The sequence below is a fragment of the Aspergillus fijiensis genome (assembly GCF_003184825.1).
Source record: "Aspergillus fijiensis CBS 313.89 unplaced genomic scaffold BO72scaffold_46, whole genome shotgun sequence".
NCBI lineage: Eukaryota > Fungi > Ascomycota > Eurotiomycetes > Eurotiales > Aspergillaceae > Aspergillus > Aspergillus fijiensis.
Genome location: NW_024469022.1, coordinates 193,438 through 221,437, shown reverse-complemented (window position 1 = coordinate 221,437; position 28,000 = coordinate 193,438). Strand labels below are relative to the sequence as shown.

General features: G+C 52.9%; 9 protein-coding genes across 9 annotated transcripts; 4 read left to right on the top strand and 5 right to left on the bottom strand.

The window, feature by feature from the left end:
- Nucleotide 1: 1 nt before the first annotated feature.
- BO72DRAFT_498895 (uncharacterized protein) lies at nt 2–2,762 on the bottom strand (the record flags this gene model as incomplete). Its single annotated transcript, XM_040948805.1, has 5 exons — nt 2–789; nt 840–978; nt 1,028–1,297; nt 1,363–2,560; nt 2,626–2,762. 5 exons carry the CDS (start codon nt 2,760–2,762, stop codon nt 2–4), a joined length of 2,532 nt encoding a protein of 843 aa, XP_040798687.1.
- A 595-nt stretch (nt 2,763–3,357) lies between these two features.
- Nucleotides 3,358–4,934, bottom strand: BO72DRAFT_384245 (putative salicylate hydroxylase; the record flags this gene model as incomplete). The annotated part of the gene is made up of 6 exons (XM_040941544.1): nt 3,358–3,662; nt 3,732–4,182; nt 4,232–4,312; nt 4,362–4,514; nt 4,579–4,749; nt 4,848–4,934. The coding sequence occupies 6 exons, from the start codon at nt 4,932–4,934 to the stop codon at nt 3,358–3,360; spliced, it is 1,248 nt and encodes a 415-aa protein (XP_040798686.1).
- A 1,064-nt stretch (nt 4,935–5,998) lies between these two features.
- Nucleotides 5,999–8,096, bottom strand: BO72DRAFT_450547 (DEAD/DEAH box helicase). Its single transcript, XM_040945277.1, has one exon. It carries the CDS (start codon nt 7,973–7,975, stop codon nt 6,110–6,112), a length of 1,866 nt encoding a protein of 621 aa, XP_040798685.1. The 5' UTR covers nt 7,976–8,096; the 3' UTR covers nt 5,999–6,109.
- Nucleotides 8,097–9,619: 1,523 nt separating this feature from the next.
- On the top strand, nt 9,620–10,374 carry BO72DRAFT_498892 (uncharacterized protein; the record flags this gene model as incomplete). The annotated part of the gene is made up of 2 exons (XM_040948804.1): nt 9,620–9,665; nt 9,767–10,374. 2 exons carry the CDS (start codon nt 9,620–9,622, stop codon nt 10,372–10,374), a joined length of 654 nt encoding a protein of 217 aa, XP_040798684.1.
- A 3,299-nt stretch (nt 10,375–13,673) lies between these two features.
- On the top strand, nt 13,674–14,570 carry BO72DRAFT_515527 (uncharacterized protein; the record flags this gene model as incomplete). Its single annotated transcript, XM_040949553.1, has 2 exons — nt 13,674–14,272; nt 14,372–14,570. 2 exons carry the CDS (start codon nt 13,674–13,676, stop codon nt 14,568–14,570), a joined length of 798 nt encoding a protein of 265 aa, XP_040798683.1.
- Nucleotides 14,571–18,737: 4,167 nt separating this feature from the next.
- On the top strand, nt 18,738–19,144 carry BO72DRAFT_461119 (uncharacterized protein; the record flags this gene model as incomplete). The annotated part of the gene is made up of 2 exons (XM_040946507.1): nt 18,738–18,891; nt 18,966–19,144. The coding sequence occupies 2 exons, from the start codon at nt 18,738–18,740 to the stop codon at nt 19,142–19,144; spliced, it is 333 nt and encodes a 110-aa protein (XP_040798682.1).
- A 1,133-nt stretch (nt 19,145–20,277) lies between these two features.
- Nucleotides 20,278–21,039, top strand: BO72DRAFT_498889 (uncharacterized protein; the record flags this gene model as incomplete). Its single annotated transcript, XM_040948803.1, has 5 exons — nt 20,278–20,439; nt 20,592–20,633; nt 20,701–20,716; nt 20,780–20,893; nt 20,972–21,039. The coding sequence occupies 5 exons, from the start codon at nt 20,278–20,280 to the stop codon at nt 21,037–21,039; spliced, it is 402 nt and encodes a 133-aa protein (XP_040798681.1).
- A 663-nt stretch (nt 21,040–21,702) lies between these two features.
- BO72DRAFT_479364 (cytochrome P450) lies at nt 21,703–23,236 on the bottom strand (the record flags this gene model as incomplete). Its single annotated transcript, XM_040947576.1, has 2 exons — nt 21,703–21,715; nt 21,768–23,236. The coding sequence occupies 2 exons, from the start codon at nt 23,234–23,236 to the stop codon at nt 21,703–21,705; spliced, it is 1,482 nt and encodes a 493-aa protein (XP_040798680.1).
- A 2,557-nt stretch (nt 23,237–25,793) lies between these two features.
- On the bottom strand, nt 25,794–27,383 carry BO72DRAFT_450546 (uncharacterized protein). Its single transcript, XM_040945276.1, has 2 exons — nt 26,526–27,383; nt 25,794–26,394 (listed from the first exon to the last, which is right to left on the bottom strand). The coding sequence occupies exons 1-2, from the start codon at nt 26,993–26,995 to the stop codon at nt 26,070–26,072; spliced, it is 795 nt and encodes a 264-aa protein (XP_040798679.1). The 5' UTR covers nt 26,996–27,383; the 3' UTR covers nt 25,794–26,069.
- Nucleotides 27,384–28,000: the final 617 nt, after the last annotated feature.

The window sequence follows — 28,000 nt, the reverse complement described above, 5'->3', positions numbered from 1 at the left end:
CTCACTTGCCTCGCAACCGTGTCAGAACCTGACTGTACATCTTGCTTACACCCCAGCACTTTAGCGACCTCATCGCCGAGATAGATTCGTCCAGAAGTCTCGCTCGACCCTCGTCCGTCATCATACTACCAACTCCTGCTATCTTGACGCGACCCGACCCACGCTCTAGCCACTCATTCAACGAGGCACTTCTGTCGTCTAAGGTCGCAATGACAATGGACGGCTCATCCGCTGTACCATACGTGGTTGTAACATACAGGGCCGAGTATGTCCACAACAGAAGGGCGGACTTGAGAAAGAGAACAGGGGTGGAGAAATGTGTGCACCAATGTGATCGCACGGTTTCAAACAAGCGCGCGGCATAATATATCGAAAGTCGTCCTTGCTGAGGCGCGGCTCTCCACAACGCTCTGAGCTCGTTAAGCTCGTCGGGTCGATACCGCTGACATTTGACTCGTAAGGCCGTTGGTATCAGTGAGATGTGTGGAGCTTGGCTGATCATAAGGGCAGAGAGAATCATAGTCCGATGGGCCACAGATGCCTTGAGCTCCATTGGCGGCAAATTCTGTTCGTCAGCATCTAGCAATGAAAGAAGACGTCTCAATGCCTCCACTACCACCTCGCCCTCTCGATCAACTGCAGGTGATTGCCGTGAATAGGTACTACTAGCCTGCACAATGTTGCAAAGTAACCGGAGGATCGCTTGTTTTCCGATCGTCCCTGTACGGTTCCAGGAAAGAACCCAGTCTCGGTCTGACACCGTCTCATTCAGCCGCGATGGAGCTTTCGCTAAGCAAAACTTAGTTCAATCAAGAGACATAAAGGCAACTGTCGCTCACCTGGAGGTGGGAAGCTAGCCCAACATGAAGCACTCCGTGCCGCCCACCGATCCTCAGGCTGTGGGAGCGTGTTTTGCAATTCCCGTTCGTTCATGAGGGTCGTAAGATCGAAATCGGACTGAAACGCGGAGTCGAGCAACTGCCTCAGAGTTAGCAAGCAGCATCGTTTACCCTGCCGAAGTTCTTACCCAGACAGCAAAGCCCGCTCTACGCCGTTCCTCATCAAGAGTCCATATCTGCCACCTTTGGAGCAGAGACATTTCCAGCCGCGCCATCTTCTGGAAGGACGTAGCGTAGGCAAACAATTTCTTGCGGCGGGCCAGAGTGACTGGGATGGCCTGATACAGCTCCGCCAACTCCAGGTCCCTTCGCTCACCGGAATACGCGAGCGCCAGTTGATTCAGCAGAATGACCTGCGTCATCCAAAGCTCACGACTGAATTTGTTTTGCTGCTCACACTTATCCCGCACGAACCTGATCTCAGCTATCGTTCTCCTACGTCGGGTCAAGGTGTCAGACATACCAAGAAATTAGTTTGTCGGCGCACCATCTCGTGCATCGCCCTGGCACAGCTATGGGCCTTGGGGAGATCAGAGAATTGAGCCCCAACGGCGCTGACTGCGAATATTAACAGCCAGTGAGTCTTTTGGTTATTGAAGGTGGGTTTGTGGAGTATGGGCAGAATGGGGTGGAAGTGTTCGAAATAGAGCTGCACCCAAGCATTGAGAACAATTGTAGGCGGGAAGCGGAGCTCCAGGAACGGACGATGAAAAGCAGTGGTGTGCATGGTTCTAGCCACATGGGCGACGTTGTCCACCACCGTGGGCGAGACCTCAGGAACATGAGCTAGGTTCTCGCGATCTATCTGCTCCAGAGAGCTGTCGTCCATAGCCGGGAAGCCAAATTGCGGATCCGTGCCATCGACCGCGGGGTGATATTGTCGTAGCTCTATAGCCTCCGCATCGGGACCAGGGGAACAGCCCTGGTGGTACATTTCGACCAAGGTAGTCGGGCTCAGAGGCGTAGCTACTTGATAGGTCTCTGTGACAGGGGGATGGGAAGCATGACCAGCATGTTCCACTCCGGTAGGCGCCGTTCGTGCTACCTCATCGTTATCCGGAAAGTTGGGCGGGGTATAGGCCTGCGGATCAAAACTCAAGTCCCGGTCCAAATCCAGACCCAAGTCCCGGTCCAAGTCGAAAAGGCTGTCAAAATCCTCGGTCGCGAAATCAAAAACTCTAGAGCCATAGTTAGGATTGAGGGGTTCGAGTAACTGTGTCCAGCCGCCGATGGCTGCAACACCGGGAGCGCCGGACGTAGCAGCTTCAAGTGAGTCCAAGCCATGAGAGGCTGTTTGAGTCGATGGCGATGGGGGAAGGAAGTCTGCGACAGCCGACTGCGTGACGTCTTCGCTGCTTGCAGTCGATAACAGCGTCGCGCTTTGTGTTTCGGCGGCAGCAGCAGCAGCCCGGGGACATTTAGTCAATTGGTCATCGACCGGACCACCGGATCCTGTCAATCTTCGCTTCTGAGGGGCTTCGTAGTGACATTGGATGTTATGGCTGTGGCAACGATGGCAGGGAAGTCGTCCATCACAGCGGAGCTTGGATTGATTGCAAGGTTTGCACGCGCGGGCAACCCGGCGCCGGCCTTCGTCCCTGTCGCAATCCGGTCGACTACCGCGTTGATGAATAGTACCGAGATGGCGGGTCAAAGAGTCACTGTTGAACTGTTAAAGCTCGGGTCTCCAATGTACAGCTGCACCGTAGCGGCCGGTATCACCTACACTCGGCCAAAGGTCTGTCCGCATTCCGAGCAGGCAAAAGGACGCTCCTTAGTATGGGTGCGGATGTGGCGCTGATAGTGCTCCCGTCGCTGGAAGGTCGCGTTGCACGTGTCGCATCGCAGACGCGGGGTCTGCATATTGAAGGGGGATCAGCGATGGTACAGAGCAGTTCGCCAGCCTGAAACAAAAGTCATCATCGGTGGGGGATTGTGCGCAAGGGGGAGGTTGAGTGGGGAGATGAGTCGAGTTGGGGACGGCAGGAAAGCACTAATGGAAGATCGACACCGTTGAGGCCATTCTGCCGACTCCTTCCGGCTTGTCACTTCTACACCACAGCGTCTGTCCTCCTCCTCCATCGCCCATCACATCTATTCGTCCTCCCTTTCAATGGTGTTCTTGACTAGTCTAAGTACTCACACCCAATTTGCTGCTCACAACCAGCGCGTCATTTCATTCCTGTTGGTCTTGGCCAATTTACTCACATTTGTCCCCGCCGGACCGTCGGGTACCACAATTGTGGGGAGCCGAAGCATCCCCCTCACACTGCCGGTGCACCCAGTCCAGCCTCACACTCCACTTCAACGCGTGCTGCAAACCGGGATTGGATATTTGATGATTGCTAAGTCTGCTAGAGGTAGGTAAAACCACCGAGCCAAGACTCCGGTACAGATCACCAGCCACTAATGAGATATGTACAATACAGTGCAAAGTGCTAGCTAGGAGATGCTCAGATCACGCCGCCGCACTCTCCACCAGCAGCCGTTCCGCCTCGCGAGCCGGGTAGGAGCTCCAGGCAAACGCGAACATATTCTGCGGGACCTCAGCCTCGGGCACGAACTGGCGCAGCTCGTCCAACATCTCGGCTCGTTTCTCGGCGTGCGTCTTCGACATGAACTGCACGGTGATCGCCCGGTTGTAGCGGACACGGTTGTAGAGCTCGAGTCGCTGCGGAACCTGCTCGGGCGTGGTACAGGAGGTGAAGACCGCGCCTAACGCGGCGCCATCCTCGAAGGACTGCGCACCACCTTGGCCTTGGTCTGTGGGTTGGAGATTGTGTTAGCCAGGATCTCACTCGGTCATTGACAATTAGGGCTGTAAGGACTGACGCGGAAGTGTGGGATGCGCTGCGTCGCCAGCGAGGGCCAGTTTGCCCTTGACGAAGGTTGTGGGCGGGACCCGCGAGGCCAAGCTCCACAGCTTGAGATCTTCGGCCTTGCGGCACATAGCTTGCAGCTCCGGACCGAACGACCGGTATGTCTCGAGCAACGTCTCCATGCTCCCACCCTCCAGCCAGGAAGAGTCCTTCACGGTAGAGCCGGGTTCCGCGGGGTAGATTCCCGCTACGTTGAGCAAGTCCCCATGGCGGCAGGGATAGAGAACCAGCCTTCTATCCTCAGAGGCGATGGCATGGACGCCGTCCAACCCGAGCTTTTGCATCAGCGCCGCCGTCTCGGGGTCCGCCAGCATTTTCGAGACTGGCACCAGAAACCGGAAGCAGTTCTGGCCGGTGCTAACCTTGCGCGGATCTTCACCGGTGACACTCTTGACGGATCGGGACTGCAGCAGTGAGTGGTTGGATACAGCCGCGATGGTGACTGGAACTTACATGAATGCCGTCGGCGCCAATGATCAAATCTCCAGTGACGGTCTCACCACCTTCCAAGCTGACGACACCAGCATCGGCATCCTTCCACGGGATCAGCAAAAGCCAGCAGCAAGTTATCAACCAGACCCACAACAGAAATCACACGCGAGCAAAGACGAATATTCGGTGTCCGCCCATCGACCTCCCGGGCCGCCGTCGCACGCAAGGTATTATGGAGATCCACGCGATGCGTCAGAACCCAGTCATCGGAAATCCCAAGAGTCCTCTGCTGCTCCTCGGTCACCTACACAACGACGAATTCATTAATCCAGCCAGAGCCACAGCACGGTGAGCAGTTGACAACGCACCACCGGAGTATAAATTAGATTAGCATCCGAGTCCCACACCTGCAACCTCTTGCACTGGACGGCCCGCAGGCTGCCAAAGTCACAGCCCCAGTCGCGCAGGATCCGGGTAGCGTTCGGCGGCACGTGAATGGCGGCGCCAACCTCGTTCAAGAAGCTCGATTGTTCGAGGACCTAGATACATAGTAACCCAATCAAATCAGCATTCCAAGCTCCCAGGTATAAAGTGAAGGTTACAATAGTGGCGAAGAATAGGGTCATAGGTAACGCACCTCGACCTCGTGACCCGCACGAGTCAGCGCAATGGCGGCCCCGAGGCCCGCGAGCCCAGCCCCGACGACCACGACTTTCAAAGGCATGCTGCTCGTGTGTTCCCCTCCGGCGATAAGCAGGAAACGCAATCCTCGGCTGATATCAGTTTGCAACGCGGTGCGGTATAGTACAAGACATCCGGCCCATCGATCCCGTCTCTTTTAAAGAACGACGAACAGGGGTTGCCCCTCCCACTCGGCTTCACCACCCGGCTCTTCTCCGCTTCAGCCGATGGCGCGCGGCGGCGGTGGTTTATAGGCGACACTGCTTGGACCTGCCCTGCCCCACCATAGGCCAACCATGCTACCATGGGAAGGTCTGATGCAGATCCAAGATCAGCATCATCGCTTCGTCCGCGTCGGTGAGCTCGTAACCTCCAACCGGAGCCGTACTAGTCCAGATAAACATCCCGACACGTGAATCTCCTCAGAGGCTAGATGCCTAATCGACACCCCTGGTAGAGTCTGTACCAGTCATACGGTGGGAGGAAACGAGTTAGTACCCCTCTCCCAAGCCAACCCCCTGCACCGCGTTGTGATTCGACTCCCCATGTTCACCTGTACAAAGTAATCAAGAAACCTTTACCATGATTACGGTACCAGAACTAGGCGCGAGGTAGTACCCCCCGATCTCGAGCAAGGATGTCTTCAAGGGGGGTGGAACTACATAACCAGAGACTGCATCTCGAACTCATGGATGTAGCCCGCCAGCTCAACCAAGGTAGATTACCGCGGAGTTCGAGCTAGGCTTATCGCGGGCTCGGATCCTGGATCCTTCGGGATGGGCGTGGGTGTACCTGAGCAAAGTGTATCGAGATGACGTCATTCCGAGAGCAGACCAGCCGTGGCAGCCTGACTTAAGGTCCAGATCTCTGATCCGATCAAGGGTTTAGTCACGTGAGTATGGCCAGACCAACCAACTTGACCCTCATACATGGTAAAGGGGTTATGAAGGGATTCTCCGATAGAATGATAGATTGTGCTGTGTGAAGTGCCTACTGAATTTGAATGGCTCAAGGGCATAAAGTTAGGAGATCTAGCTCCCCGATGGGTTAGAGCTCACGAACAACTCCTCAATCAAAAAAATCAGAACCTAGTCATCAATTGCAAATCTATGAATCTATAAGTACACATTCGTAGGTAAACACTCAACCCTAGACGCGAAAAGAAACCCCGGAAATGCCAAACAGAAGGTGAGAAGGTAAGGGAGGAGAGAGGAACGATTAGAGCGTCTTGCCCCGCGAGCCATTGCGCTTGGGCTTGAAGGGGGCCTTAGGCTTGGGCTTAGGCTTCTCCACGCCGCTGGGCTCGGGACTCAGCACGTCACGCGGGGGGTTCTTCCTGGCGCCGTTTTGAGCCGGCTTCTTGCCCTTCAACGACAGCTTGGGGTCGACATTGGTAAGTCTCAGGCCGGGGATGTTGCCCGTCAGACCCATCTTGCCGGCGACGGACTTCTGAAGCTGGGGCGGCTCGGGGCACTGGAAGCCCTTGACCGCGAGCTCGTTGGCCAGCTGGACGAGGCCGGGCTTGTCGAGGCGCATTTGCTTGAGCAGGCGGCCACCGGCCATGCAGCCGAGGTAGGAGGAGTAGGCGCGGTGCTTGGTGATCTCGTCGACCTCGGCGGCCATGACCTGGTTGACGACATTCTTGGAGCGGGCGGGGTCGGCGGCGGCGGCGAGAATGTCCGCAGCGTTGGGGTGCGGCTGGATGGGGAACTTGCCGGCGTTGACCTTGATGAAGAAGCTCTCGCGCTCGGTCAGCAGCATGACGGCGCGGCCGTCGTTGCCGGCACGTGCCGTGCGGCCCACGCGGTGCACGTACTGGTCCGAGTTGGCGGGCAGGCCGACCTGCACCACCAGGTCGACGTTGGGGAAATCCAGCCCGCGGCCGACCACGTCGCTGGCAAACATGACCCCGGAGGTGGCCTCCCGGAACTGGTTGGTCGTCCGCGAACGCGCCGGCTGCGACAGCCGCGAGTGCATCTCAAACACCTGGGCCTGGCCCATCAGCAGCTTCTCGAACGCCATGCTCATCAGCGCGACCAAGTTCGAGGTGGCGCCGAACACGATCACCTTCTTCGAATTCTTGCCCTTCATCTCCTCCTTCAGGAGCGCGTGCAAGGCCGTGTAGAGCTGTTCAACGCCGGGCACGACCACCGAATACTGCGGCACGCGCTCGTGGGTGGCGGACTCGTTCGGGTCGAGCGTCGAGATGTGGTGGTATCCGTCGCGCAGTACCACGTTGATCACGTCCTTGACCTTGGGCGGCACCGTAGCGCTGAAGCACATGCCCTGCCACCCGGCCTCCCTCTTGGCGGGAAGCTTTCTCAGGATTTGCCGGACATCCCGCAGGAAGCCGGCCTCGAGCATGGTGTCGGCCTCGTCGAGGATGACGGTCTGGATGTTCTCGAACTTGTGCTCGCACTCCTCATCGTTCAGGTAGTCCTGCAGACGGCCCGGGGTGGCGACGAGGACCTTGGGGTCGCCGGCGATGAACGCGTTGAAGGCGCTGGCCCTGGCCGTGCCGCCGACGGCAACGTGGCATTGGATTTCACGCCGTCGAGGCAACTGGGAGGTGAGCCCATTGCACGTCTTGGCAATCTGCAGCGCCAATTCACGCGTGGGGGTGATGATCAGGACGGCGACCTGGCCCTTGGGGATGGAGGTGTCACCGTGCACCAGCTGGTGCAGGGCCGGCAGCAGGAAGGCGACCGTCTTGCCGGTACCCGTTTTAGCTTGGACCAGGCAGTCACCGCGCCAGCCGTTGGGCTGCAGCTGGGTCATTACGCGGTGCTGCACGGGAGTCATACTGTCGAAGCCCAACTTTTCGATAGCCTTGAAGAGCAAGGGGTCTAGTCTGTCAGACACCGAGGCGTAGGTAACCCCACTATCATCAGGAGTGCCAGCGACGGATTCCATGGCGCGGGAAGTGGTGAAGTTCTGGACCCGCGGAGAGACAGTGTAGACAGAGTTGACAGAGACGGTGGTTTTGGCTGCGACACGAGGAGAATTCCAGAATCGTGCAGTGGGAACAACAGAGGGAGAGATCTTGATTGATGTGACTTGGGATAGAAGACGACGAGTTGTCATGATGGAAGGGGGAGGGAGGGGGGGAGGGGGTATTTAGGCCAGTGTTTGTTTACCACGCAACCGCTGGTGGTGGTGGCTGCAGTGGATGAATGAGTGAATGAATTCAGTTATTGTTCCACTGCCAGATGCTTTGCTGGAGATGCATTGGGTCTCGCCCGCTGAGTTTTCCCTCAATGTGGAGTCGCGACCCACGGGCTGACTCAGCTTTCCGGGAATCTAGCCTAGCTAGGGATAGTTTACCCGCTCCCCCTCTGGTAACTTCTCCTTTGATCCTTGATCCTTTGTTGACGGCTTTTTTCTCGAACAGCGGGAGAACTTGAGAAAAGTTATTCTTAGTATAGTGTACCATCAGGCTACTTGCCTAGGAAAATACTATTGAAGAATGGAGAAATTGACAAAGGAAAACAAAGACCACCCGCACTCTAGTCTATAGGTTGAGTACTTCTCGTCCCTTTTGTCTATCCGGCTATCTTAACATATATTTCCTGCGCAGCTTGGCACAGACGAACCACACCTCTACGACTATGCAGAATCTACATTAATACTACAATCAAGCCTACGGAGTGCAAACCCAAGTGGAAGAAGAACGTGTGAGATTGACGTATCACAGCCCAACCCCCGCAGTACACAAAGGCTCAACCCTCGCCCGAGTTGTCCATACAAGTCCATCTATGGGACCAGGTGTTCCGAACAAAGGAAAGACCAAGGAGACCTACAAATATCCACACCCCACTAGAGCTGGTCCACATGTCCTCCCAGCCAGGTATCTAGTGATACCACGAAAACAACAAAGGAAAACACAAAGGCTCAACCCGCGCCGGAGTTGTCCATACAAGTCCTTGTAGGACCAAGATAGTCAGAAGCAACAAAGGGAATGACCAAGGAGACCTACATTATCCCACACCCCCTTGTTGGGTTGGCCAAACATGTCCTCCACAACTGAACAAAGGAAAGACATAGGAAACACGTCCCCCCAAATCCTCCGACACCCGTACCAGCAACTGAAATTGACTTGACTCCAACGCTCTGAACCACGTTGGCAGATGCTGGCACGAGACACCCCTCGAACCGCCGACGATCCCAAACCCCCACTCGATTGCCCCTGTCGTATCGCAGAGTGTTGTCGCAAACCGAATCGCCGTCGAACCGCCGATGACCGTTGCCCGAAGAAGACGTGGTTGCCCGTCTCGTGCTGCTGCCCAACAGACACAAAACCGCAACAACCCCAAACGCCTTCCCAGGTCGTTCACCTCTGTCGTCCTTCGGTGATACCGACCGCTAGACACTCCGACGAACCGTAAACAAATCGGGTCGAACTCGGGCGTTTATCTCTGTCGTCCTTCGGTGATGCCGGCCGCTAGACACTCGTTGGTAACCGTAAGCGAATCGATGTTGGTGATTCTTCGTCGTCTCTGTCGTTCTTCGGTGGTGCACGATGTTGTCCCGATGCCCGATCTGTGACCTAATCAGTAGTAAAGAGAACCCGACTTGGTTCTGGTACAACCAAGCCAGGCAAACAAGAGGAAAAAACGAATGGACGACCCAAAGGCCAACAAGAAACAGGAAATGCGAAGCCCCAAAACGAGTGACTCAAGGAAATCAAAAGAGTGACAGGAGAAGCCTTCAAAAACAACCTATTCCTCAATGCCTACGGAACTGATCTCTCCATGGGAGGATCCACCGGCTGAGAGTAAAGACTGTGGTGGTCTCATTGAAGCTGACACTCTTCTTGGATTTGCCCTTACGAACCGCAGACGGAGCTGCGTTTGATGCAAGGGTGACCTCTAAGAGAGCCTCGGCCCGCTGAGCCCTGGCTTCGGCGGTATCCCGTCTCGTCCGAAGATGAGTACGAGCATCACCTGGCCCAGAAGGAGTGGATGGGGCCCGAGGGCGCACCGAAGAAGGAGTGGACGTGCCTGATGGAGACACACGAGAAGGAATGGATGTGGCCCGCTGGCTCACGGCCGCCATTCTGTCACGAGCGAGCTGAACACGTGCCGCGAAGGCATCTCGTCTCTCCCGAAGGCGAGTCCGAGCATCAGCTGGCTCAGAAGAAGTGGACGTGGCCCGAGGGCGCACAGAAGAAGGAGCGGACGTACCCTGGGAGGATACAACAGAAGGCTTCTCAGAAACAAGGGAACGAATGGAAGCCCTTATCTTGGACACAGCAGGTTGCAGCGGGGCGGACTGCATCTCGCGCAAAGAACGGACGCCTCGATAGGCAGGCAAAGGAGTGTGATGTCGAAGTCCGACGGTGGATGGGCGAGGAGAGGGAGGAAGGGCGGGACAAGAAGGACACAGACGGGCCATCTGGTCGACTCTTCACGAAAACGGGCAAAAGAATGGAGGGAAGGTCGGGCAAAAAGAACCGAGAGAAAGTAAGGGATCGAGAGGAATAAGCAGCAGGGGATCAAACGAAGGGTAAGACGTGTTAGCTGGTACTAGCAAGAAATCACCTTTCGGTAGAGAGGGGAAAAAGAGAAGAAGAACAGGAAGAATTGAAGGGCGGGAGAAGTGGTTTTGTTAACTCAGACGATGGTGTTGAGGAAAAAGCTGTGTAGATGGTGTAGAGAAGGAAGGAGGTAGGAGTCGTCACCATTGTTGACCACCGGTTCCAATCGACCATTTTGAGTATGGGGGCTTAGGAGAGCTGGGAGATTGAATTAATGGAGTACCTTAGCACCTTGAGATAGGTAACTGTGGATAAAACACTCCAAGTAGACGAACTATTACCAAGAATTCAAAATGTATAGTCCACGAAAAGGCATTATTCTACCTCTAGAGTATCCTTATAGCTGTAGATGAAAGGACAGCCTCAACCCTGCCTTCTTTAGTAGTAGCTGTACTACCATACCATATAAAGATATCATACTCAATACATCGAGAGCATCGCAAGGACTGGGATAGACATGGATACCAGAGAGTAAGTTATACACTATAATTTATACAAAAACAAGGACTCAAAAAACAGCCGGACTAAAAGTCTTCCAAACCCCCCCCCCCCCTCCAAAAGCCTCTTCCCCTCCAAAAAGCGATGTTCATTAAGGCGGCGAAGCCGCAGAAGTATTTTGAGCCATTTTAAAATGCTCAAGCTCATCCTTCAGAAGCTTTATAAACTCAGACTGCTCCTTTATTATCTCTCCTTGCGTTTTGTTTCGATTTTCCATCGCCAGCAAATATCCCTTGCGAAGTTTTACACGCTCTTCGACATCCACAATGTCAAATTCCTTGTCAACTAATTCACTTTATTAGCTACTTTAGGGCTGCTGGATCTATCTGTATCACATACTAGGTAAACCAAGGATCTTCCTTGTGGCCCAGAGGTCTTCTGGCTCCATTTCGGCCATTGCCATTGTCGGTATTGAGCGTCTATATAGATTATATCTGTTAGACTATACAGTTGAAGCTGAGAATAGTAATGATAATAGGAGAAGAACATTTTTATTAGAATATAGACATACTTTCTTTCGTGGCTAGTGCGCCACATCCAGAAGAAATGCATAAAGATACCTCCCATTAGGAGCATCCCTATACCACATCCAAGTCCAACACCTAGCACCTTCTCTGTTGAATGGAGATTTTTGTCGCTTACGCATGTAAGGACGCCGGTTCCGGTGCTGTTCATGGTGGTGGTAGTGGTGGTATTACGTGGTGGTGGTGAAGGTGGTTGTTGGAGTAGAATTGGTGTGAAAGCGATGTTTGAATAACATTATATGCAGTTATTTACAGAAGACAAAGACTACCAGGTACATTGGCTGGTTATATCAACGCGTCCAGCGACATTACGCCAAAAGAGAGAAGGTGCAGGCTTCGACATTTACCCCACTACTTTCAACGTTGTTGCTTTGATTCCAGCATGTATCGCCGCGTTCATAGTTGAGAAGGAGCGCCAGTGGGGCATAAGGCGGCGCCACCGGATCTGAGTTCCGTACAGTGGGGTGCCAAGGACGAGAAGGCGTCGCGCAGATGGAGTCGTTGTGAAGTGCGAAGAGGAGAGGGAGATATTGAAAGGGTTGAGAATGTTGAGAGCAATTGCTTCGATGAGACCTCGCACCACTTGACATTGTAAACGAAGACCGCTCTGTTGTACTCCGTATGCCTGGTGAGATCGCGTGCGACCGCAGGTAGTGAGGCGCGCGATAGGGCGGCGCAAGACATCCAGTTGGGTCACGTGGACCGGGGTCGGTAAGCGAACCTAAGTATACATGTTATGATGGAATCAGCGAGGATGAGAGGGAGGGGGAGCAGAGGTGAGGGGCTGTGGGATGGAGACATTGACCCGTAAGCTGATTTCCCAGTAAGTACTAGTGCCAATACTGTAAGAAAGCTCGAGAATAGAATGCTTAAAATAAGAAGAGTGAGAAAGTGTGTGTAATAAGTGCTAGATAGATTTGTAGGTTCGTTGTCGACAAACCGAACCGAGGAAACTACTGTACTCAGCCGGGATTGTTGGGGTAAAACATAGCGTCACATACTCCGAAGAACTCTTTGGCTGAAGGGAAACGAATCTCCGTAGCGTCTTTCTGCATAATCTTGAACATAGAAAATCGATTGAGCCGGAGGATTCAAAGCGTACATAAATGAATCCTGTATTCGGTCCATCAGCACCTGTACGTTTATTAGGATAATCAGAGGAGGACTAACCATTGAACAAGAAATTGGCCCGGACGAAGCTCCGGCAAATCATTGACGCTGCAGGTCGAGTGATCGGACACGATTGAGATAGGTACCGAAGACGGATGGATGCCGCAGACATTATAGTCTTCTCAGTTCATGCCGATGTGGTCTGGGGTCACTAGGGTGAAGTCAACAAGAAGTGAGCAGGTGAGGGTGTGAGGGGGTGAGAGCTGGAGAGCAGGCGCTGAGGCTAAGATGGAGGAGAAAGAGACAAGGGCGAGAATCTAAGATGGTTGAATGCAGAGGTTGCAAGGCAGGTGCGTGGCAACAACGCCTGACAACTTCAATAGAGAAAAAGCAGGGCAGCTATATATATCCATTTCTGGCTCGCCGAGCAGCCGCAGCAATCTCAGTACTTACCATAACATCAACCTCATTGATCCGTGTATCTTGGAACTATGAGCTGCTTATAGATGTAATGAACGTCAGTTTGTGACTCACATGGAAAATCCTTTCAATTGTGATATTGGTCCTTGTCGATGGGTAGGTCAAGAAAGTATTGGAGATAGCCCCTGGCCTGAAGAGCTCCTGCCGGCGGCTAACCCGCAGGCACAGACCGCCTCAATATCGGCAAGGCAGGGTATGCTCAACTTGCTCGTAAGGGAACTGGGCCAGAAGTCAGTCCGCTTGTGATTGAAAAGTATAGGAAGGAGTCAAACTAGGCGGAACTCGTGTCTCTTTCCATATGGACGAGCTGACTACCGTCCTTTTCACTCGCCGACTACATGCTCCCTACAGGTGCACGAGGAACTGACGCATGTGTGTGGCGAATCAATCTTCCGTTAGCTCGGGTTGAAGGTCCTCCAGGCGAAGATGCTCTGGAAACGTGATGCACTGCTAATTCCGACCGACACCGTCATCGTGAGCTCTTCAGATAACAGAGACTTCCGCAAACCAGAGCCTTAACATTATCCTTGACTTTAACGATACTGGAATGTAACTCCACACAAGACAAGCAAGTCCATACGAAACAATCCCATTCGACAGATCGACACAAACCGAAGCCCCAACAACTACAAACATGCCTCTTCTTCGCTCTCTCGCCACCAAGGCGGGCATAATGCGGACCCCCTCCGACCGCGAGACCAGGCTCGAGCAAGAAGGAAAATGGCGCGAAGCACAGAAACTGCGCTTCAAGCAGTATACCAAATGCGCGCCCAAGCTGGACCAAGGCCGGAAGATCTACGAGCTAATCCGCGCCGATCAACGGATCCTGTTCCAGGTGCAGGCGCGCGCTGCGCAGCTGCAGACTGAAAAGGACGCTGCCCTTGCACTGAAGCATCAAAAAAAGCCTTGCTGGACTACTCGAACTGCCAAAATCGCGCGACTCGAATCGAAACTGCTCGAAGCCAACGCTGAACACAAGCTGTGGTGGTCGTCGACCGACATCGCACCCAAACAGCTTCCAACGGAGTGTCTGGACGGAAGTCTTGAAGCGCTCTGGGTCGCGGAGCACCACCGACATAACAAGCTCTCGAAATTCCCGGACGGGCCGGCTAAGCGGGCCTACTTGTCCCTGCATCAGCGATCAGGCTGGCACCTGTCGGAGTGGCAGCGAAGCGAATGCGCGGCGGTCGGGGGATGCTGCGCGCGGGATTGTGGCTGTTGTACGAGATCCAGGTAAGGACCTGCCTTTGACTTATCCACCGGCGGAGATGTCGAGAGATCGATCGGGATTGATGGAAGTGAAAGTGGCGTGCCATACTGACCAAGTTTCAGATGCCCTGATCTTCCGACACTCTACTACGGTCATTGTCTTTCGTACTGTCCATGTTGTGCCAAGGCCCGTGGCTTCACCATCACACCGGATAGTATCGACGATGATAAGATGCTACCGGAGCTCAAATTGAGCGATTGGTATAACGAAAACGATGACTACGTGTCCCGCTTGATGAATGCGCATATCTGGGGACTATAAATTCTAATGAAGATCCTTGCCTCGGATTGCTTCTTCGCTTTACCGTACATGGCAGTCAGGAAAGACTCAGCTGGATTCAATACTCATCCACGCTCTGACATTATGTGACGGTCCTGGGGCCTTGGTGCCTGAGGTGCCAGCTCACCGCCCATCCGGCTGCCTCAGCTAGTTCTCCGATAGCCTCACGTAGAGGAATCAACCACCCTTCTCCACCCTCCAGAAGTGCCGTTATTATGTAATTTATACACGATAAGTTATACAAAACGACGACCCAAAATACAGCCGGGCCAACAGCCCCCAAAAGAAGCCCCTAGAGAAACCCCCAAAAAAGCCTCTTGCCCCACCCCCCCCCCCCCCCCCCTCCACCCCCAAAAAGCAATAGTTGCCAAGGCGGCAAAGCCGTAGAAGTATTCAAAGCATTGTTGTAATGCTCGATTTTGTTCTTCAAAAACTTGATACATTCCGCCTGCTCTTCGATTACCTCTCACTGGGTTTTGACAATGGCGCTGGCAAATGTGGACGGCGGTGTTGAAATTTTCCATCGCTATTAAATATTCTTTCTAAAGTTTGACATGTTCTTCGATATCCACTATATTAAAATCCTTATCTACTAATTTACTTTATTAGCTACTTTAGGGCTGCTGGATCTATCTGCATTATATACTAGGTAAACTAAGAATCTTCCTGGTGGCCTAGAGGTCTTCTGGCTCTATTTCGCTCATTGCCAGTGTGGGGAGCGGAGGTGGTGGGCCGTGGGATGGAGACATCGACCCGTAAGCTGATTTCCCAGCAAGTCCCAGTACCAATACTGTGTCAAGGCTCGAGAATGGAACATTTTAAACAGGAAGAGTAAAAACGTGTGGGTCATAGTAGCTTTGTAAATACGTTGTCGACAAGCCGAACCGAGGAAAACAGTGTAGTTACATCCGATAAGAGATGTGTCGGCTGGGACTGTTGGTGTTAAGCGCAGCGTCATATACTTCAGAGAACTCGTAGGCTGAAAAACAGGTCGCCGTATTGTCTTCGTGGATATCTTAACCGTGCGTATACAAATTACTTCTTCTGTATTTATTCCATCAGCACCTGTACGTTTGTTAGGATAATCAGAGGAGGACTAACTATTTAACAATGTACTGGCCCGGTCAAAGCTCCGGCAAGTCATTGACGCTGCGGGTCGGGCGATCGGACACGATTGAATTAAACATTTTTGTAATGCTCAATTTCATCTTTTAGGAGTTTTCGCACGCCGCTTGTTCTTCGATAACCTCACCCTGAGTCTTGTTGCGATTTTCTCAAGCCTCCAGATAGTCTTTCTCCTTCTCGGCCTTCTTATCAAGTCGTTTTTGTGCTGACTCATCTAATGGATTTAAAGCTTCGACTAGACTGACTATTAGCTATTGTCTATTTTGATTGGAGGTCTTGTTAGGGCTATACCCGGCAGGTTGAGCATCTTACGTGCCCGATACTGATCCTCAACATCCAGGTTTTTTAATTCCATCGTTGGAATAGAAGTTTCTGCATAAGCCTCGCTGATCAGATGTACATCTACATAAATCTAGTGCAAGGAGAGGAATATAGCATACTTTCTCTCGTGCCTGGTGCGCCACATCCAGAACAACTGCCCCAGGAGAGCTCCCACCAAGAGCATACCTATCCCACACCCGAACCCCACACCCAGGACTATCTCCGTTGAGTGGAGATTTTTATCGTTTACACAGGTGAGGACGCCGGCTCCCGTGCCGTTCATCTTGCTATTGGTATTAGTGTTGTTGCTGCTGTTGCCGCTGATGGTGGCGAAGGTGATACCTCGTGGTGGTAGTAGCAGTGGCGGCGGTGATGATTATTCGAGTAGAATTAATGTTAAAACGATGTTTGAGTAACATTATCGCGTAAGCTAATCTCAAAGCAAGTCCCAGTGCCACCCGGGAAGATTGAGTATCTTGCGTGCTCGAAATAGATCTTCAACATCGGGGTTCTTCAAGTCCGTGATCCTTCAGTCCCCTTGTAGGGATCGAGCGTCTGTGTAGGTCTTCTTGTTAGACTGCACATGTAAACTAGAGACCGGTGATAATAATAGAAGAAGGGCTTTTCCATTAGAACGTAGACATACCTTTGTTTGTGGCGGAGTCGCCACACGTAAAAGTGTGCAGAATCAGAGCTCCCACGAAGAGAATTCCCACGCCACGCCCAAGCCCTACGCCCAAAACCTTCTCGGTCAAATGAAGGCCCTTGTCGGTGACACAGTTCAGATCTGTTCAGGTCACCGTGGCTCTAAAGCCGCAGACGAAGCGTACGGCCAGAAAGATCGAAGAGTTGTTAACCGTAGTGTAGAAGAAGCAAGTCCGCAGCGGACGAGATGGAACGAGTCGCCCAGCTCGACAAGGGAATGGATGTCTTCTGAAAAGAGCTGGTCTCAACACCTGTGTAGAAGAATGCAGAGAGGGTTAGAAGGAGAACATACCAATCAACAGCCATTTTCTTGACCGAAATTGAGTCTCTGTATGGCGGAATTGATGGTTTCAAGTAAGAGACTTGGGACCATCCGAGAAAGGCTTTGATGTAGGTAGGGAGACCCGAAGAGGGAGGTTGAATAGTCGGACTGGGTGAATGGAAGGCAAGTGCCCGGAAGATAACGCAGGGAAGGAAGAGACAAGGCTCCGGGTGAATCAGGGCTTGAGTAATGGATCAGTGAATGGGGTGTCTGTAAGATTTGCAAGTGTGCTATTGTGATGTCTCTCTAAGTGAAGGTTAAGGATCACTACCTAGCAAGTGGGAGAAGGTTGGTTGCTTCTCAGCGTGCTCGCGACTGTATGCCTTATGACACCCGTTTTTAGGGCTCAGCGGGATGTGGCCTGCAATGAGGGGCTGTCTGAGTCGGCCCCAACCAGTGCGGGGGAATTCTTCAGGTGAAACCTACCGATCAGGTATTCTCTACCAACATTTAGCTTTATGCATTGGGTAGGTTAGCCTTTCCCCAGCTGGCTGAAGGAACCAGCCAAGCATATGCTGTTTGATCAAGAACAGAGAGAACGGAATGGCAGCTTGCAGCAGTCGCAGTTGCATTGTGGTTCGGCCGAATCAACCCAGGGGGTCCAACATGATATAGTTCGGGTATTGTTACGCGGTCTTTGGAATTGCAACGACCCGATGTTCGCACATCTGCAAAATAGTATAATTCAAAGAACATACGAGGGCTCCCATGGCAGTTGAGTATGCCGGGACAGTAGTTGTAAAATCCACATAAGGTTATAGTTGGGCCCGATAATCCAATCTCAACCCTGGTAATCGTCAAGAAATAAGCTTATATCTACCATAAATTTTATGTTTTGGAGGCTGCGTCTAGGCTCTCGTATAGTTGCTTCCCAAGTTTAGGTCCTCACAAAGAAAAACGCAAGTAAAACCCCATGTTGCTGCACAGATTCTATTCCTCCTCTGAAAGAATTAGAATGGAAGACGTATCTCTTTTGAGAGTTTTGCTGTCCGTATTAATGATCGGTGGTTCCCATCATCTCAGGGTGGCACACACCGCGCTGTGAATGCGCCCTTATCTTCTCCCGCGACCGTACAGCCAAGCCCTACCCGGCGGTTCCTCATGTTGAACCCAGGTTCACCCGCGGCTGCAGAGTGGTAATTACACGGACTCAATGCGAACCACCGAACGCTAACCAGCGGCAGAACCTATTTGCTCGTATCCAGAGATTAAGGCAACGGATATAGATCCGTGGGTCATCCTGCAGCGGTTGATCTACTGCACAATGCTCAGCTATTCATTGTCTACGATATGATCCAACTAATCTGGTGGGATCCCACAATACAAATTCATCACTTGGTTGACCACCCACTTGGTACGAGAACAAGCATGAAGAATGGTTCCTCTTCGATGGTCTAGAGGGTCGATTTCCCAGTATGCGACGATTGACCGACCCTTGACGATCGTAATGGACCCCATCAGTACTAAAGGACAGGAGGCAATCACAGGACTCCGAAAACTGGCCAGAACACGAGTAGATCGTTCACATGGTTTGGATGCCTGCTTGGGTAACAGTCCCCGATCCCTATAAAAAGGGACATCTTGTCGAGGACTTCGCTCTCCGATCTTTTCATGCTCAAACCCATCACTGACAGATCTCAAACACAATCTCATTTGTCATCACCAAGATCCTCATCATGCACCTCACCACTTGCCTCACCGCATTGGCCCTCGCCAGCATGGCAGTGGCGGACCAGGCCATCCATATTGATGGTGTGGGATGCGGTCTCTTCAACGGTAATGGCGGGGTGGAAGTCGCGGACAAAGCCCGTGTCACCATTACTAGCTCCGGTATGGGACACCCATCCCACCACCCCCTCCTGTCAAGCGTAGATAAAACTGACGAAGACCTGCCATCACAACAGGCAACGGAATTTTGACCTGCAAGGCCGAGGTGGACCCGCCGGCGAGTGGGAAAGCTGTGACCTACAGCCGCAAGAATGTGAACGAGCTTTGTGGTGTGAACGGTGGTTTGACGGACGACTGGCACGAGACGGTCAGTGCCAGTGGGCAGGCCACCCTTACCTGTCGTATCAAACAATGAGCATCCCAGCTGTTGCATTCTTCGTCCATAGTTGTAATATTTGGGGACTGGAGATTGGAGTGTGTTTTTCTGTATCTGTTTTTTGATGTTGTTCCTGACGAGATAAATTGGATTCGGCTGAATGGCATGCTTGATGCTTCGATCCCCTGGTCTCAAACCCAGTCGCAGGTTTATGGTACTCCTGTGTAGGTCGCTCTAATTGCCGACATGGAATAGGGCTGCCTGACCATCCGAGTGAATGAGCGAGCGTGCACCATATGAGTAGGTATGCATGGATCACACCCTGTAGATGGGCGGTGTTAAGAGGTGATGGCATCAATGTTGTACATTGTTGTACAGCAAATGCCGATCTCCTTCATAGGGCTGCAAGCATGCCCCGCCCATCCACCAGAGACGATTTAATTGGCCCTGGTACATTTTCCGACGGGGGGGCATTAACTCAGCCGCGATAACTTAAGCGGGACGCGGGACAGAGATCATTTCCGCTGGAAGAATGCCCTTTCATAACCAAGATTGATCGCGCTCACGCGGCTGTCAAACGGGACGTAGCACCCAGGCTGAGCCTTGCAGACGGGTATCAGGCCCATTGGCGGTGATCCTCCTCCAGCATGAAGGAGCTGGAGCTCATGCAGCGGCGCGGGGCATCCTGACGGGAAGGGGAAACCGGCATGACCCCTCGCCTGATGACGCGCAGACTTGACTGTGATGTCGAAGACTTTCCAGTTTCCATGAAACATGACCATACACAGAATGCCGTCTTGGCCTGTTCTCCATTTGACTATGGGCAATTTAGCATTTGCGTCAAGGTTCCCGTTAGACTATCGACGGCGATAGAAGGAAGATGGCGGGGTGGTCGTTGCTCGTGCTGACAGGTATGCAGACCAGAAGCTTGACAAAGCCTGAGGAGAAGCTGCAGTGTCACATGTCACGTCCCCCAGGGGATGATCTCAACATACTGAGAACAACCACGCGTACATAAATTCCACTGCGCTCCTAAATCTTTTAGTTTGAGGTTCCGTAGTCGAATCTGTCACTCTGCCAATGTGTTTAGCATACCATCCGAAACCCCTCTATTTTCCCGGTGCTTCAGAGCAAGAAAAGGAAGGAAAGGTCATCCCCGCAAGATTGAAATCATGGCCCCAGCATCGCTTCAAATGTACCAAGATGCACAGAGCCAGATTCGACAACTCCAGGCTGAGCTCCAGGCCCAGCGCATTAATTCCGAGAACGAGAAGAGGGCAGAGAAGCCCTTGCGCCCGTTCTACAAGGAAGTCCTGGAGAAAAAGAATCCCGATGTCAGAAGTCCTTAGCACGCTTCCCTTCCCCCCTGATCCCATCCTTTGCTCTGGTTCCGGCTTTCGGATACAAGAAAGGGGGGGACCACAGACAGAAAGGAAAGACTGACGTACTCGCCAGAACATCGTGTACTTCTTGAATTTCCATCCAGGAGTGGCTTCAGACCTTTTTCGAGACGGTAAATCTGCTCCCGGTGCGCGTAGGAGCGATAGTTCGAGATATAGACTGGCTGACTCTGGAATTTCGCTCGAACCACGCAGGACAAGGACGCAAACGGTGAGTTACATTGTTTCTTCCGTGTCAGAGCGGCTGACTTGGAGTGCTGACACTTCTATCAAGGATATGTGTCCCCACAGGAGATGATCGAAGCCACCAAGGGCGAGAAGGAAGAGGACCTTGTCGTCTTCTTCCGCTACTCCGACACAAACTCTGACGTTAGGATCTCTTTCGCGGGTGAGGCTATAATCCGCCCTTTTGCACGAAAGCGGAGATCTCGTGGGCAAATACTGACCTTTGAGTTACTGTGGGTAGAGTGGGTGATCGTGGGCTTTGTGTGTGCGGAGCAGGAGACCGAGTACAGCCGCGCAGAAAAGAATTGAGCTATTTGTCCTCGATGATCGGTTGCGCTAGGCCTGGTGGGTTGTGCCAGGACGACTTTCTGACCCATCTGTTCGGGTGGATATCATGTTGATCTAGGAGTTGTGATCGAGTGACAATACATGCAATCGGGTGACGACGTGATAAAAAGGGTTCAGTTATAGGTATGTATTGCATATATAAATCACTTCCGCTTGGCGCGGCCGGACGCAGTTTGACAGCGGACGATGATCGAGGTCTTGTGTGACATATTACCGGTGATATTGATGGAACAATGCATCAGGAAGTGCGAGTGAGCAGCCGGTCTTAGAGAACATACATAAGGTGGTCGGAATATTCGCCTTGAGGAGTTGATAAAGTAATTGCTTGCTGTCTCATCCAGCTCGGCGAAGTACTGAGCGACAGTACAATCTGGAACGGACTGGATGAGGCGTAAAGTATTTTCCATCATCATCTATCGGTTTCCAACACATCGGGGACAGTAACCCACTCGGGCGAAAACAGTGGGCGCGTGAAGTCTATGGTCTAAGGTAAAAAGCGAATTTGCAGGGCCTATGTCCTGCACTTTTCCCAGTTTCTAGACACTTGATACTTTGTCCCTCTTTCCTGAAGAAGAACCTGCAGTTGCGAGGGCCCATGAGCACACCTTAGAGGAGACAGAACGCTTAGTATCCATAACTTGAACAGGGGTAAGGAGGCACCCAAAGCGGAATAGCGCAGCCCTACCAACTCGAACTTATACTCGGGATCTCGCTCCCATTCCACGGCAAGAAGCAACTCACAGAGGGCGACTTTGAGCATGGTGATCGCGAAGTCACTTGCCAAACACCGTCGGACATGGGTCTTGAACGGGAGATACTTCCCCTTGACCTGCATCGACCGAAACATGTTGTTGATCGCGACCGGGTCGCGTCCCCAACGGTCGGGGTCGAAGTCTCGAGCCGAGGGCCCCCACACACTTGGGTCAGTGTGCGTGCCGTACGCGTGCCAGCCGACCCAGGTCCCTGCGGGAATTGGGCTTCTACTCTCGGTACCGAGGCAGACTGGTTCCGTCGTGTATCGGTTGATCAGGTTGATAAGCGGCGGGTACAGCTGGAGGACCTCGTAGATGGTGGCTGTGAGGAGCGGGAGCGCATCGAGGCCGCTTTCACCGTACCCATGCCTCCCCTGTAAAAGCATCGTGATGACCTCTTCCCGCAGCCGCTCCTGGAGGGGGGGATTCTTCCCCAGCTCCCACATGGCGGAATTGAGCACGATGTCGATGTTCTCTACCGCGGCGATGAAGAGCTGGTTGAGGTTGCAGCGGAAGTGGTACTCGGAGATACCTCCGTTTCTCAATGCGTGTCGCATTCGATGGATCAGCTTATCGTCATTGGACTCGATGGGTGTTTCTTGTTGATTCTTCGCGAGAATGGCATCCTTGGAATTAATCGCTGCAAGATCCTGGATCCGGGCCTCCAGCGTGTCCACAATGCGGATGCCATAGTCGCCCGACGGCATCAGCCAAGGCCAACGCTCCAGACCGGGAACAACGCCGTACACCAACGTCTGCAGCTTCGTTGAGACACCGGTAACGAACCGATGCATTGCCTCGTGTAATCCCGCACGAGATTCCGCGATCTGGCCCGGAGTCAAATCCAAGAAACTGTCGGCGACGACGTCGATAGCCCAGTCCAGAGTCGGGTGTTGGACTTCTACCCCCGACCCTGGGCGGTGCGCTTGCTGCCGCAGCAGGATTTGCGCTAGCTGTTGCGAGCTTTGTCGCACGGGGTTGAGATCGAATCGGCGCTGTAGCCCCGGCTTGATGATTTCCGTGAAAGAGTCGTGAAGGGCGCCATGGGAGTCGATGATGTTGACGCCGAAGATGCGAGCGAAGGTGTTGTGGGGGAGCTTCTTGATGTTTCCGCCTTTGGCGAAGATCCCGTCGTTGCGGAAGACTTGGGCAACCAGCTCCGGGCGCGTCACCACCACGACCCAGCGGCCCCCATGCCACAAGTTCACGGCGCCATGCCTTTCGACCACTGGGCGAATCCGTCGGTCGTATGAGCTCGCTCGTGTCAGTCCGGTGGCGATGTCATAAAGCGTCTGCCATGGTGGGATGGCTGGGAAGTCGGGCGCCGGGAGGTTGTGGAGCGTTGCAACGGTATATGAGATAACGGCGAGGCATACGGCAAGGATGAATAAAATTATGACCGACATGTTGATGTCTACATCGGTGGCGTCGGAAAAGTGAAATCAGTGGCTGAAAGGTACATAGGGCCTTTCTTTGAAGAAGCCACCGGGGTGCCTCCAGTAGAAATAAGTATCTATCTGGAAGGCACCCCTTCACCGCTCATTGAGCGAAGCAAGGATGACCCGAGATGACGACGACACCTTTGTGACATACCATGACTCGGCATGGCTGCTGTCGCCTGGCACCTGGTTGGTGTATGCTGCAGCCCGGGAACCGCACTGATGCTGCTGATGCCATTAAGTGTCAGAATTGTGCTTTTGGAATGTGTGGCATTTGCTTTCAGGGGTGGTTTTTTCACGCCCCGATTGAGACGAACATCCTCGCATCTCGGTGAGTTAAGGACAGGCGCCCAAAGACATCACATAAGGCAGGCGTTGCTACCAAATCAAGCGTACGGCCTCGATCATACAATGGAAAATCCAGCATCGTCTGTCGATATAGAACAAGCTCGCTATGTAAAATGAAATTTTTGCAAAACTGTCTATCTTTCCCTTTCACTGGTCCCAACGCAGATATTGAACCTAAAGCTACCTCTACCTCAAAGCTCAGCAACTAAGCCTCTATGCTCGGGTCCGATACGACTCAGATCTGGTTATAAACGGAGAATCAATTAAGGAGCATACTACCAATGGAATTGTACGAATTGATGAGTCGGCTCTACCAGGTAAGTAGTTATCATGTACGAGCTGCCTACTTACGGAAAGGAGTCAATGGAACGAACTTGGAGAACAGTCCGCACAGTCTTTCCCCCGAGCGGTGTGCATTGTGTGCAGAGACCAAGATCCTTGAGCCGGGCTATCTCTAGCGTAAGTTCCCACACCCGCGGTCGCATCCAGAAGTCAGGGTCATGTTTTGTCATGTTGTGGGTGGCTAATTGACGTCGCCTTGTGAGGGGGGTAGTGCATCAAGCAGACCGCAGGTTTTGTAGAAGCCATCCTGTCGAAAGCGAGTAGGGTTACCTCGCCGCGGGAAAAGGCGAAGATCGCGCATGTATTGCGGGAACTCCACAAGTGTGACACAGTACGTGGCCTGCCTCTCTTCTCCAGGATCTGTGGTCAGTCCCTCGGCAGTCGCGAGTCTCCTTGCCTGCGTTTCTGTGTGTGAATGCACGACCCCGAGATTAACGTTCTCTTTCTTGCTCCAGGCTCTATTAGCCGGCGGCCTACAGACATATGCTCCGACCTGCGCCAACCAGGTCAAGGCGGATCTCGATGAGCTTCTGGACTTGGAGCGTCGATGTGTCGACGCTTACTGCTAAATGCGGAACGTACATCTGCACAAAGGGGGCAGTGAGGTGGTAGGGCAGAGGGGGTTACATCTACCACCCGTCGCTGGAAACCTTTCCAGTGTCTTGACGCAGGCAACGTCCGCGCATGTTCTCATCACTGTATATAACTTTCTACATTCGAATCAATAGAGACGGCAGTCGTTGACCTGTATACCAAAACATCCTCGGACCAAAGTTGAGGCCTAGGACTGTGTGGCAACCCACCAGTTAACACCTCAACCACGTCGAGACATAGAGATCCAAATGTAGTGAAAATACCGTTTTGGCGATTTCCAAAGAGTACAGCGTGCGAGATCCAAGTCGCACCCACGTGATTCGCCTCCTTTGCCCTTCAACATGCTCTACTCATATCGGTGGCGTGCGAGCGGAGCGGAGCGGGCCGGACCCTATCCACCATCCACCGGTTCGGGGCAGGGGTAGGTTCTTCATAGAAACCGGCACAGTAGCCATCAGCACCGTCACTTCGGCCGTCAGCCCAAGTAGTTACAGTAAAGTCCGTGCAAGAGGAACCCACGCCACACGGTTTGACAGCGGACTGCGCAAACACAGAGAGTCATATTTCGGTACCCAAGGTTGCCAGCTGACACAGAGTGAACGGGGGCGTGTTTCTGGAAAGCATTTTATACAGAAGGCTGGGAGAAAAGGATTCCGTTGATCAGTGCTGAAGAAGGTGATTGGTAGGGTATATGTATACTGTAGATGTGAGTACGAAGGAGCCCATGGTCCGGTTGCTCTGGGCGTGGATGAGCAGAGGGCCTAGCAATAGGTTAGTAAGCCAGTTTCTGTGTAGTTAAATGGGCGATATACGATGGGCATAGATCAGTCAGGTTTTCCTTCCCCCTCAGAGATTCCCTTTCTCGGGATTGATCTGCCGTGTGCTCCCAGCTGGACCAGCACCTGAAGGTCGCCGGCGGAGGAGAGAGAGCGAGAGATGAATGGGATGGCTTTTCCGGTCGGTCGGGTATGACGAGTCATCGTCGACTCAGGTTGGCTCGAGCGAGCTGCGGTCGTCGACCATAGCAAGTAGTACGGTATGCATAGATCGGGCCCACCATCGCCTACTATGTTATGTTCTGGCACACTGGTTGCTACGGGCCTGCACAGAAGGGCCTTTGGGATTCTGAACCCTATGAGGTACCGAAAAAGGAGGCTTTAATGTATCACAGCATCCGTTGTCGGGATGAACCGTGCCTACGTTTTGTAGAATCGTTCTGGGAAGGTGATGTGCGGTAGACAGCAAACACACGAATTTCATTTCCAAGCAAGAGAGAGGTTATTACTACCTATGTATCGGCATCAGGTCGCCAGGCCCTTGATTTGCGCGCAGTCCACTACCTAGGGCGAAGACGTGCCGTAGCTATGTGGTGCGGGAAGAAAAAAAAGAGAGAGAAAAAAAAAAGAAGAAAGAAAGAAAAGAAAAGGAAAAGCGACGGCGAGTGTAAAACTCCCAAGTCCCAAACGCCGTCTCATCCGTCAGACGTTCAAGGTTCCCGAAAATACCGTTTGCGAAATCAATGTCTCCACGGGGGCCGATTTTCCTTCTTGGTGAGCTGATCGGACGAGGGGGCCTTCCGGTTGCCGGCCGACGTATCCGATCGTGGCGCTTGGCTCCCTCCTCCCCTCGAACCCGTCTCAGGCTTACGATACGGCGCGCGCCAGAGATTGAACGCTTCGACGTACGGACTCTCCTCGTCGATCGGGAAGGAGGTGGCGGCGGTCGGGTCGGTCTCGCGAAGGTGGGTGAGATCAACCAGGTAGAGCTTGTTGGTGCGAACGTCGTAGTTCAGATAGCTGGGGTGTTGGTCAACCAGCTTGTGACTGTTCTTCCGCAGTAGCCTGTATGCGCCCACCGGGAATGTATTAGCCACTATTCTGAAGACGAGAGTGGATTTTCTCGTCGTGGGAACAAAAGAACTTAAGAATAAACAAAGGGGGGAGGGAGAGAAAGAGAGAGAGCTCGAACTCACTCGAGAATACGCGCCAACTGCGTCCGGATGCTGTCCAGTTGACGATTGGTAAGCTCGTCGCTGATCTCGTCGAGGTTGTCGCCCGGGGGCACCGTCATCACCAGGAAGTGGCCATACCCCCCCGGGAAGGGCATCCAGTCCGGTTGGTAGCATATCAGGTGGTCGGCATACTTGGGTCCCAGCCCTGCGTCCCCAAGTAGCTGGATGGCTTCGCACTCGTAGAGGAACTCCTGCTCGGCAATGTGCAGGACCTTCTTCTTGTCGTCCTCGGAGATGAGTTCGAAGCCCCTCGGGTCCAGCTGGTAGCGCATTCGAATGAGGGAAACAACATTCTTCTCGAGGTTTCGGGCCTTGAGGAGAACGCTCCGCTCGCCCAGTTCAAGGTCTAGCACCTCCGTCAGCTGTTCCTCAATTCGAAGCTTCCTTCCGGACAGCGTAATAGTGTGTCCCTCGAGGTTGAAGTTCCACATGTTTGGGGGCGTGAGAGAGAGGTTCGAGGCGTGGATTCTTCGTGTGGTCAATATTGCACTAGAGCAGCAAGGTTCTTGACTTGCTTGGCCTTGAGGATAAAGATGGCGAGGTATAAGGTGTCGGATGAAGGAAGACAGTTTGATAGTTGGGGTGGGGTGGCTGTGATAGACGATATAGGCAGACAGGAGAGATTGCAGAAAGAGGCGGTCGCTTTGCCTATGTAGTAGGCTCCACGTCTCTGTATCGGCTCAAGTGTTGGGTGAATGGCTCTCTTCAAGCAGGAAAACTGTTATGGATTGGGATAGCTATTCTCTTTCTTGATTGACAGATGCTGGGACCAGCCCGGCATGAGTCACGATGCTATCGGAATGACCACACCGAAGCCTATTCACTGTATACTGTCGCATCCATGACCGAACCGTGGAAACCCTCGCCGAGTTGCCTGGGGCTTATGTAAGAATTTCTCAACAAGCGCCCAAGCAAGGTTCCGCGCATCACTTACCAAGCACTAAGTCACTCATACGCTCCGGGCCCTCCTGATTGGGGATGGGCGGCGGCGTTCCAAGTTGAAGGCTCCTTACAACGACTTAGCTGCGGGGGTAACCCGCGGGTCAAGCTTGTGTAGGAGTAATTCAATCCACTCCTCCCGTCATGGAACACCTTCAGTCCGCCCAATGCATTGTACTCTGATGACCTTCTGAGACTTTGATTTGGTGAAAACTACCTGCGTAGGATTTCCAGAGCCCCAAGGGGCTGTGGTTTGCAGGGGCTCGTTATGGTCTGGCCCCGTCGTACATCCCCCCTTGCCAGCCACGCTGATGGCTATTCGCTCAAGAGCACCTTGGAAGTACCGGGCCTACTTATACAAGAGAAATTCAACGAGGCTATCAACAATAACGGTCAAAAGATGAGGATGATCAGTAGCGAGGGCAGAATGGGTAAAATGTGATCCCCCGACTGCAGGAGGCAACCACGGGTGTCTTGACCAAAAGATCTCTAGGTCT

Bases quoted from the DNA above. Each gene is read 5' to 3' on its own strand.
- BO72DRAFT_450547 (XM_040945277.1), bottom strand. From the start codon at position 7,975: ATGACAACTCGTCGTCTTCTATCCCAAGTCACATCAATCAAGATCTCT.
- BO72DRAFT_450546 (XM_040945276.1), bottom strand. From the start codon at position 26,995: ATGTGGAACTTCAACCTCGAGGGACACACTATTACGCTGTCCGGAAGG. The intron at 26,395-26,525 runs GTGAGTTCGAGC...GGGCGCATACAG, and splicing joins CAGTTGGCGCGTATTCTCGA to GCTACTGCGGAAGAACAGTC.